A 10,836-nucleotide genomic window follows, 5' to 3' on the forward strand; every position below is an offset into this window, starting at 1 on the left:
AGGAAAGCAGGTGGCTCGCCTTTGAGTGCCTCTCACGCGAGGCCAAGAAAACGCAATCAGGCCATGGCAGCCACCTGCAGGCGCGCACGACGGAGCGACGACGAGGCGTACGGTTCGGAGCAGAGGGAAGGAAGAACCGAGAAGTGGGATTTCTGCTGCATTTACCTTCGGTCGCTTGACGTGATGGGGGCAGCGACGTCAACTTCTCCGCCGGCTTGGCGTTCTTCTTCCTCCTCCAGATTTAATCCGGCTTCAGTTGGGAGTATTTACTGGCTGAACGGAGAGAGGGAAGGAGCAGCTACCACGTATCACTTGCCTTTTTTAGAGCGTGATTTTGTTTGTTACTGCGTGCTGGCGTGCAGTTAGAAAGGGTGATTGGCAAAAATATCCTGCAGTTTATTTTTATAAACCTGCACAACACATAGTACGTATTTATTTATAAATGATCTCTTTTATAATCTCGTGACCTACTATATGAAATCAAAGATTTCGAAATAATCATGTAGAAATTTTTACATTGTTTTCATTATCTGTGTGCATGAAACAGAAACGTATGGCCACATCTCCCCAATGAAAGACACTTTACTAGTATAGTTATATATGTTTATATAATAGTTATTAAGAGAAAATAATAGTGCCTGCGTTATCAAACAACAAATAAAATCATGCATGCATAGTACCTCCGAGTAGGTGTTTAGGGTATGTTTGGCCGGAGGAGTAAAAAAAACTAGCTCCGGGGCCTCCGGTTGTAAGTGACAGAGTAGGATAAAGGAGAGAAAATTGAATTTGATGAATAATACCGCTGCAGTGATTTGTGGTGGGAGCCGGAACCGGCCGAAAGCCTCCAAACAGGCTCTTAGTTAGAAGATTGCATACATGATCTCTTAAATCGTGGATGCGGTACTTACATGTGTAAGCACCCGTTAAGCACCGGACTACTAGAGCATCATCATCAAGCAACAGTTCTAGAGGACATGGACTTTCTGCATCCTTTGCGGTGAGGGAAAGGGTTTGTCTTTTGCTAAGTACGGAACCGCGCCCCTGTGCACATCGATCATTTCGTATGCATGGGGATCCAACGGTGACTTTTTAGCACGCCGCCGCGTAGATCTCAGGTTCGGTCCTGCAACCACCCTGCTGGTCCTGCGTGCGCCTCCTACCGAGCTGCATGTGTCCAACAAATCGTTGGAAGAAACCGTGCGGTCACATCGTGGGGAAAAGAGAGAAAAAAAAAAGATATGCGACAAGCAGAAACCCCACGCTGATCATATGCTTTTGAGACGGTGCGACATGTCATTAGACGGAGACGACGGAGGTCAAGTGGCACTGGGCCAAAACGATCGTTCATGTGCGCCACCGTTGGGAATGTCCGTCCCTTCCTGCAGATGGATGATGGATCCAGTGATGGAGTAGCAAAGATCGCCGGCTGCTGTCGAGAACAGCTGAGCCGGATGCCGGGTCAGGCAGCGCCTCAGACGGCCTTGTCCGAGTCAGACCTCAACGGCTTGACACTAACCAACCAGTTAATCGAGCTGACAACGCCATTGCAGGCTTGCAGCGTCGTTGAGTAATTTTCTGTCAGGAAAAGTGTGCGCGCAAATCAGCCACACCAAACTCTGACCCACAATTTTGTCAATTTCTACGATTCTACTAGTAGTCTTCCAGGAACTGAATGTTTGGCACCGCACAGTCACGCTGAGGACGGCTCCGACTGCAGGCTGCCTAAAAATGGACCCGAAGAGCGACGACGACGACCTGCGGGGCGTGATCAGAGCCGAGACGCACGGCCGGAGCCGCCACTTCGTCAAAAGAAGCGGGAGATCCGCGTCGCCGTCGTGCGAATTCAGCAAGTCCGCCTGATCGATCTCGCCGGCCTGATGGCCTCCGGCGTCCCGGCCGTGTTCGGCACGCGGCGGAGTTAGGCCGGGGCGTCGGTTCGTCTGGACAGCCTGAGATCTGTTTGGCCATCGGGAGTTGGATGGCACGACGCGACGGCATCAACCGACCGACAGGTTGCTCCCGCTGTGTCTTTCTGGTTTCTCTCGTCCCCAATGATGGCGGCCATGGCGTGTGCCCGCTTTGGGCACGTTACTATGTTCGAGGCGAACATGCGGGCGCCCTGGTCCTGCCTGCGCGGGGCTCGCCGCTCACCTACCCCGACAGGGAAGGGAAGCATCATCACCCTTGCTGCGACCTTCGCGTTGCAACCGCGAAGGAGCTGTCGAAACTGCTGGAGCAGAAAGAGCACCGTTTGCTAGTGCTGCCGCGCCGACGATGCTGGTACGCCCAATTGTTTGGTCACTCTGAACCGTCTCTGCCTCTCTGGCTGTGAGCTACGCCGGAGTAGCTTGTCTTGTTTCCAAGGTTGGTGAAGGGCCGCACCGTATCCCAATTCCTTCTGTTCTGTACCAGTACTAGCCAGAATCAACTGGTCATCGGGCGCCAGACCTGGCAAGGACTAGAGGACAAGTTGGGCGAGCAAGGTGTACGCGTACATGCGCAGGACGACTGGAATGAGAGGAATACGAACACTAGTACTGCGATGTGGACGTGTTTTTGTGCATGTGAGAGGCAAGGAAGTGAGAACTGGGAAGCAACCTCGGTGGTCAGCAGCGGCGGACACTGCAGGCAAGGCCGTTGGAAGCCGCCTCGCAGGTGAGGTCGCAGCTCCCCTGTTGAAAACTCCAACCCACGGGTCGCCCAGGGACGGCCAACCCATGGTCCCGTCACGTCCGCCCGAACCCGACCTCTTTGACGGGAGCGCGCGGTCGTGACGGCGACGCCGGGTGATGAGCTGGAGCTCATGATGCCGGGGCCTGGCCACCGCGCTGGGACGGGAACGGGGACGGGAACCTCATTCCCCACGCTGGGATTTTGACTTTCCAACGTGCGCCCCGCCGGCTCGGGCTGGCGGCGTCACGCGCCTCCCCAATTCTTTACGCGTGCCGATGGATGGGGATCCCCCCGGTCTGCCGCGGGCCGCCACCGACTGGCCGGCCGACCGACCGATGGTGGCGCGCGCGCATCTCCACCTGCCCCCGCGCGCGGCGGGAGGCGTGGCTCCGCTGCGGCCGCCACCACATGGCGCTGGAGTTCGGCGCGCACCGGCCGGCCGGGTAGAGGAGGGGTCCAGAACTGCCGCGCTGCTCGGTGGGTGGATCCACGTCGTGTAGCAGGTAGCAGCAGAAGGACCAGGCCCAAATAGATGCAGTCCGCGTTGCCTCGCAGTAGAAGCCCAACGTGGCCCGAACTTCCTATTATATTATACCTGGAGGCCCATGTCCGAACTGTCCTTTTTTGGCATGTGCGTGAGTTCTTTCTGGCCTGCGCGGGTGCCACAAGCCCACAACAAACATCCTGCGTCATCAACCTCCCCAACCGTGCGTGACGCAGAGAGATGCAGCACACCGCGGCAGTTGAGCGCCGGAGGCCGGAGCGGGTGCGTCGTGCCCCGGATTCGAAGGGGCGTCTCGGCGCCCCTGCTCCAGCCGTCGGCCGGCGTTCGGTAGCTTAACCCCACGCGGCCACGCCGCCGCTGATGGAGAACGGTAGGGAGCAAGGATGCCGTGACTCGCGAGTCGCGACGTCCGTCGGATGGCGATGCCGCGGCGGCGGTGTGCCCCCGTGTCCGTCATTGGGGCTTGGCATTCCATCGAACACCTCCCGCACCGGCGGCGAGCACCTTTGTCAGGTACGCCGTGGCACGCATCGCTGCATTTTGAGTATCCTGCGTTCCTACTTTCATTAGTACTCTCGAGATTCGTTCAATTTTTTTTTTGGGGGGGTGGGGGGGTTTGGGGGGGGGGGGGTGTTATTGGCACGGTGGACGGGTGGAAAGCGAGAGACGTAAAAAGTTGTTATTTCCGAATTTGTTTTTCTTTTTCAGGGTCACTTTCAGTACCAGTGCCTGCCTCGTTCTCCATGACTCCATTTCAGAACATAGCGTGTCTAGCTCAGTAGTCAGTAGCTCCAAGCCTCCAATGTGACAGTTCCTTGTGTTGTAATTTCTCTTCCAAGACAAGGTTTACTACCTTGAATTGAATATGATTCTCGCAGCTAATGTTTGCCACTGTGTGCGTTCTGTTTTTACTTTTGACGAATTAACCTCACCTCCATTACCATGTGTCCATGTTACTTAACTATATCAACAGCTCCACCATATGTAGAGTAACTATGGGGTAGCACATACACAGGTTGTATGCATTTTATTAGAATGGCTCCCTTTAAATTAGAGAAAGAAGGGCTCTATGGATTTAATACATGCATATAGATACTGACAGACATAGGAAATGATTAAAGAAACGCAGAACCCAACTATGCAATACTGTAACAGTGTAGTATAACTGTGTGCGGAAACTGAGCTGAATTATGAAATGTCATCCTTCTTGTAGCAATTTCACAAGTTTGAGCAAGTTCTCATGAGAGGATCCTCCCTCTCTGATGCTTGCACATGCCTTGTTCTTCCACATAACTGCCCTCGCCTTGATGTCCTCGTCTCCCAGCAGCTGATCAACCTTGTCCTTGATCTCCTCCTTGGTGACGACCCCTTGTTCGTTGGCACAGAGCTTCAGGCCTGTCTTCCACACATTGCACACGTAGCTCTGGTTGCAGAACTGGTCAGCAAAGTAGGGGCAGCACAAGAACGGTACACCATGGAGCAAACCTTCCATCGTTGAGTTCCACCCACAGTGTGTTATGAAACAAGCAACTGAAGGGTGTGAGAGTACCCTTTGCTGGGGAGACCAAGTAACGACCAGTCCCTTGCCAGCGACACTCTGCTCGAATTGGTTGAGCCTCTCCTCTTTGATTTCTTTGGTGAAGTTTGGCCGGACCACCCATAGGAATGGCCTGCTAGATAACACAAGTCCATTGGCCAGTTCTTGGAATCTTGTTGCATCAAAGACAGTAGAGCTCCCGAATGCGACGTATATGACAGAGCCTGGGGCTTGCCTATCAAGCCAGGTCACGCAGGTCTGGTCTTCAGACCAGAAATTACCATTCAGCTTTGACATCGGAGCTACCAATGGACCAATGGGCAATGCATTGGGTAGGAGAGCTGATGCTTCAGGTTCCACCTCTCTGAATGTGTTGCAGATGATGGCCTCAGCAAGTGCCATCAATTGGTTAGTATTAATGACATTCCTTATGTTAACTCTGCGCCTCTCTGTGGTGCTGCCCAGGCTGACCCAGGGGATCTCAGTTGAGTCAATGGGTGGCATCAGTTGGATCATCTTGTGCATTTTCACGTTCCCTGCATCAAATTCAATATTTTTGGTCACTAAATCATAACATGCAAGGAGTAACATGACAGTATGGAATTTGCTATGCTCAAGGGGATTTGATTCTTACCACTTTCATCAATAACACCATCCTCAATTAGTTCGGGAAGTTTCATCCTTAGTGCAAACACAGATGCTGAATAAGTTGAGAACAAAGCAACACGTACTCCCACTGTGTTTGTCAGTTTTAGCGCCCAGCTCATAGACACATCTGCTATCATCCATTTTATCTTCTTGATTTTGATAATCTCCTCGAGGGGGCTGAACATGGCAGCTGGTAAGCCACCGACCAACTTGCCAATGTCTGTGTGATCATCACCTGGGTCCAAACCATCTGGGATGGATAACATGTGGATTCCTTCAGGGATCACTCCATTTTGCATGGACTTGAGGATACAGCCATGGTTGAACTCGGTATTTACGAAGTCAATCTTGAATCCATAGTCGATTAGCCTGTGGGACAACTCCATTAGTGGAATGACATGACCTTGTGAAGGGAAGGGTAGCACCATGACATGAGGTTGAGGAGCAGCAGCAGCCATGATGGTTGTTTCTGTTATGGGCAAATGGCTACAAACAGTTTGTGGAGTCAATGTTGTGGATAGATGTGACCAGATTGGTCCATCGGGTGTGCATATAAAGGGTGCCATATCATGGCTGTTGCATCAGACCATACATCATCAAATTTGTAGCCTGTTGAATATAGGACTCACTTTTCCAAAGAGAAGGTTATCTTCACAATCATTAAGTCCAGAGTTGACCACTTTGTCTTCTCTGTCTTGCCCGGCAAGCAAAATAGCCATGTATAGAGGATGGAGACGTTGCAAATGGCGTATGCTTGTAGTCTAGATGTATTTGCGATATTGGCACTCTATAAAAGGCAAATACAGTTTTTAATTCATCTGAAAATGAGAGAATTTTTTAGAACATCTATTTTGTTGGCTCCTGGCCATTCTTCAAACCAACATATGTCTGAAAGATTGAAATCCTATATGTCCAAAAGATAATACTGATAATATATATCAAATCAATTTCATATATCGTCTTCTTTTTGTAAACTTTATTGACATTTTGATGTGTAGTGTTAATCTACCTGTGGAGAAAGCTTATGCTAATTTGCATACTCTGCAGAAAAGTCACAGAGCCAGATTGTCCTGGAAATAACTAAAAATCCAATGGCCTGGTCTCACGGAGCATCTGCCTTATTTTCAGTAAGCCTCCAATCCTTGCATCTGTTCAGTTGTACGATTCCTTACCCAATTAGTTATTTGATATATGTAGTGACATGCTGACACTGCATCATGAACATTTCTTAGCTGGGAACATCCTACTGAGTGCTATTATATTAGACTCTGATACTCTGGTGAACTCTGTACTTGCTTCTAGTTGTAGGGCTCTGCTAGCTCAGTTTTTTATGTCTTGGCCGAAACTGCTGGCATTCAATATTTTCTTAATATAGCAATTGCTTCTTCTTTGGAACTTCCCTAGCTACTTCGCAGACCTAGAGATTGTTAAAAAATAATAATATTGCAAAAAGCAATCTCTTAAGATGCTTCCAGGTATCACCTTCAGTACATGGCCCATAGCAGCGACCCAAACACCACGAGGGCAAATTGCATTTGGCATTTGCCGTGTAGTGACACTGACATAGATCCTAATCTAGTAGTATATTTTATTACACTCTATGGCTGTCTATCCAACTTCGAATGCGACTTGCAATAATGTTTATCCACCCAACTGACCTCTGAACGAGAAAGGAAAGATCTGACAAGCTAAAGATTATTGCTCTCTCAGCAGGTTCACAAACTCGAGCAGATCCTGATGTGAGGGCCCTTCATCGGCGATGCTCGCGCACGCCCTGCTCTTCAAGGACAACGACCTCGCCTTGATCCCCTCGTCTCCAAGCAGCCGGGCGACCTTGTCCCTGATCTCCTCCTTGGTGACGATCCCCTGTTCGTCTGCGCAGATCCTCAAGCCGGTACCCCACATGTCGCAGATGTAGCTTTGATTCAGAAACTGGTCGGCGAAGTATGGCCAGCACAGGAATGGGACACCATGGTGCACCCCTTCCATCGTCGAGTTCCATCCACAGTGCGAGACGAAGCATGCCACCGAGGGGTGCGAGAGCACGCGCTGCTGGGGAGCCCAGCCGACGACCAGCCCCTGGCCTCCAACGCGGCATCTGAATTCATCCAGCCAGCCTTCGTCGATGCCGCCGTTGGCAAAGTTCGGCCGGATCACCCACAGGAACGGCCGTCCGGTGAGCACCACCCCGTCGGCGAGCTCCTGGAGCCTTGTAGCGTCGAAGACTGTAAAGCTCCCGAATGCCACATACACAACTGAGCTTGGGGCCTGCGCGTCAAGCCAGGAGAGGGAGGTCAGGTCTTGAGGCCAGAAATGGCCGGCTGACGTCGACTTCGATGCCACAAGGGGGCCGATGGCCAGTGGCTCCTTGGGGAGGAGGGCCAGCGCCTCGGACTCGATCTCTTGGAACGTGTTGCAGACGATGGTGTCGGCGAGCGTGTATGGGGTGTTCTTGCTCACGCTCTGCAGTACTGCTCTTCGTGCCTCAGGGCTCTTGCCAACACCAATCCATGGGAGCTCGGCCGCCGCGATGGCCGGCATCTTGGGGCTCAGCTGGATCCTCTCATTCCTCCTCACATTCCCTGCATAGGGGAACAGCATGTCAAGAATGAATTGATGTGGAGAAGTCGAAGAAACTTGGAAATCTTGTTGGCTGCTCTTACCACTTTCGTCAATGATGCCATCCTCTATCAGCTTGGGAACGTGCGCCCTCAGCGCGAAGACGGCGGCGGAGTAGGTCAAGAACAAGGCGACGCGCACGCCCACCGTGGCAACCAGGTCCAGTACCCAGCTCATGGAGACGTCAGCCACCACCCATCGAGTGTCCCTAGCTCTGATCAGCTCCTCGAGGCGGCCAAGCATCGCCGCCGGCAAGCTCTGGCCCAACTTAACGACGTCGGTGCGGTCGCAGTCGGCGCCCATGCCGTCCGGGAGGGAGACCAAGTGGATCCCGGCATGGACAGCAGCTCCTGTCTCTCCTCCTGCCTCCAAGGCCGCGAGGACGCGGGCTTGGTTGTACTCCGTGTTCACGAAGTCGACCTCGAAGCCATGGTCGGCGAGCCGGCGGGACAGCTCCATGAGCGGCATGACATGGCCCTGCGCGGGGAAGGGCAGCACCATGACACGAGGCCGGGGAGGAGCAGCCGCGGCGGCCATGGAGGCTGTCGTCGTAGCCACCGTGTCTGCGCTGGTCGTGGTATCTACGGCTGCACGGAGACGGAGTCCTTGAGCTGCACCTTCAGAGCTCAGAGCATGATGGTGGGAAGCTGGCGGCTCCTGCTGATATACAGAGAGAGATTGAATTCATTGGTAAGCGGCGGCCATCAGCTCGCGTGTGCTTTGTCGAGCGACCACATCGATGCAGTTGCGTCACATCTTAGATAAGCAAGAATTCATTGGTACTCATCTGGTTGCCCATCGGTTTCTCATCTTGCCAATCCTTTCAAATTATTGATGCATTTCCAGCCATATAGAGTTGCCTTGCGTCTTTTTTTTTTGTGGAGGCGACCGAGGTAGGCCATGTTGTCTACATCTTCCTCATAAGATTGAGTAAAGAGGAACACGTGGCGTGTCGTGGCAACTGATTTAATTTCTGCCAGGGCCATTATTACAGAAAAATGTCATGTTATACTCCTAAGTCCTAACAGAACTGCTCAGGTATTGATTCATTTTCCCCTATTATTTCTTCGCGTTCTTGATGGTACAGCAACGGCACTAATCCATGGAAGTGGCCAAACGCTTTTACACAAACATTGCATCTGCTATATGCTGATACAATGTCTGTAATTTCGTTGCTCTGGTAATGAAATTCGGGGAATACCCCAGTGGAAAAATATGCTGTTACAATTCTCGAGCTAGCACAATCCTCTGTAGGGTTTGCTTATCTGTTATAAATGGCTGGCATTTAGCATCTCTCTGCCAATCTAGCCATTGGTTTCTATCCAGAACTTCTCTGGGTGCTTTGTAGATAGAGAGATGGTATATTACTTTCACAGCATGACCCATTGCTCCAAGCCTCCAACTCTATACGTAGCTTTGCCGTACTCAGGGAATGTTTGGTATGGCTCCAACTCTGACTGGAGTAGCTCCGTTTCAAAACTCCAGCGGGAGCTGGCTCTGAGTGAAGTTGGAACAGTCTAGATTAGGTGTTTGACTAGAAGAGCATCCAGATCCAAAAGAGAGGGTCTTCAGTGTAGATTGCCATTATTTCCCTATCTTCTTCTTCCTTAAGAGTGAGTGGCCTCCGTTTCCGTGCCTGCTTTGCCTCCGTTCCCTGCGTGCCAGGGCGCCGCGCCTCCGCGGTCACCGGCGGTGTCGTCGAGCCGCCTGTGGGAGTCCCGAGGCCAGAGACCCCGCCGCATGCGCTCGCCGCCACCGCACCTGCCATAGCGACCTCGGCCTCCACGAACTCCGCCGCCGCAATCTCCGCGGTGGTAGACGTGGCGTCCATCGGGCGGTTCCTCCGCGACCGCCGCGACGTGCTGTCATCGGCCATCACCCGCCGCATCTTGTCGCTCAAGGAGCCCTCGGCGCCCGCCGTGGCCGACACCTACGGCATGCAGGAGGGCGAGGCCGGCGGGGAGGGAGGGGAGGGCGAGGCCGTCAGGGAGGGAGAGGAGGGCGGCGCTCCGCAGGTGGCCGGCGGCGGCGGCCAAGTAAAGGAGGCGCGCTCGGAAGGGGAGGCGCGAGGAGAGAAAGAAAAGAACCAGCCGTTTCTTTTAATGGGTGGCAGTAACGTGGGTAATTATCCCACATCTCCATATCTAGGTGTACATTCGAGCTTTTTATAGTTGCAAAAGAAAAGAGGTACTCTAAAACTATCTCCAGCGATATCCTCTAAATCTCATCCCCTATCCTTTTTCTCCACATCAACTTCATTCTCTATACCAAACTTAACTCCAACAACATCCTCTATTTCCATCTTCTATACCCCACAATCTCAATTTTTTTTTCTTTTTTTCCAATCGCCCGCCCCCCTGCTCCCCCTCCTCCGCCCGCCCCCCCTCCTCCCCCTCCTCCTCCTCCGCCCCCCCTCCTCCTCCGCCGCCCGCCCCCCCTCCTCCGCCCCCCCTCCTCCTCCGCCGCCCGCCCCTCTGCCTCCGCCCGCCCCTCCTCCTCCGCCCCTCCTCCGCCGCTCCTCCGCGCCCGCCCGCCGCTCCTCCGCCGCCCGCCGCTCCTCCGCGCCCCGCTGCCGCTCCTCCGCGCCCGCCGCCGCCCCTCCGCGCCCCGCTGCCGCCGCTCCCACGCCTCGCGCGCCCCACCGCGCCCTCCCGCGCCCCGTGCCCCACCTCCCGCGCCCCGCCGCATCTCCCGCGCGACCGGTTGGAGGACGCCGGTCGTTGCCCGCCTCTGTGCGGGACGCAGAGCGCGTCCCCCATTTTACCGCATGGTGTAGAGTTTACCGATGGAATGATAGAGAAGCTACAATATTCTCTATAATAGAGAACAGATCCTTTTACAGTACACCGCTGGA

At 53.3% G+C, this 10,836-nt stretch overlaps 1 protein-coding gene across 1 annotated transcript; it reads right to left on the bottom strand.

Moving 5' to 3' along the window:
- Positions 1–4,163: 4,163 nt before the first annotated feature.
- On the bottom strand, positions 4,164–8,783 carry LOC112874356 (UDP-glycosyltransferase 83A1-like). Its single transcript, XM_025937633.1, has 4 exons — positions 8,027–8,783; positions 7,195–7,945; positions 5,350–5,774; positions 4,164–5,251 (listed from the first exon to the last, which is right to left on the bottom strand). The coding sequence occupies exons 1-4, from the start codon at positions 8,517–8,519 to the stop codon at positions 4,377–4,379; spliced, it is 2,544 nt and encodes an 847-aa protein (XP_025793418.1). The 5' UTR covers positions 8,520–8,783; the 3' UTR covers positions 4,164–4,376.
- Positions 8,784–10,836: the final 2,053 nt, after the last annotated feature.

The sequence above is a fragment of the Panicum hallii genome, chromosome 9, assembly GCF_002211085.1.
Source record: "Panicum hallii strain FIL2 chromosome 9, PHallii_v3.1, whole genome shotgun sequence".
Taxonomy (NCBI): Eukaryota; Viridiplantae; Streptophyta; class Magnoliopsida; order Poales; family Poaceae; genus Panicum; species Panicum hallii.

Excerpts from the sequence above, each read along its gene's own strand:
- LOC112874356 (XM_025937633.1), bottom strand. The coding sequence starts at position 8,519 with ATGGCCGCCGCGGCTGCTCCTCCCCGGCCTCGTGTCATGGTGCTGCCC. Across the intron at positions 5,775-7,194 it reads GAGGAGATCAGGGACAAGGT|TTCACAAGGTCATGTCATTC; the intron begins CGCCCGGCTGCT and ends GCTACCCTTCCC. Across the intron at positions 5,252-5,349 it reads TGGTGTTATTGATGAAAGTG|GGAACGTGAAAATGCACAAG; the intron begins GTAAGAATCAAA and ends AATTTGATGCAG.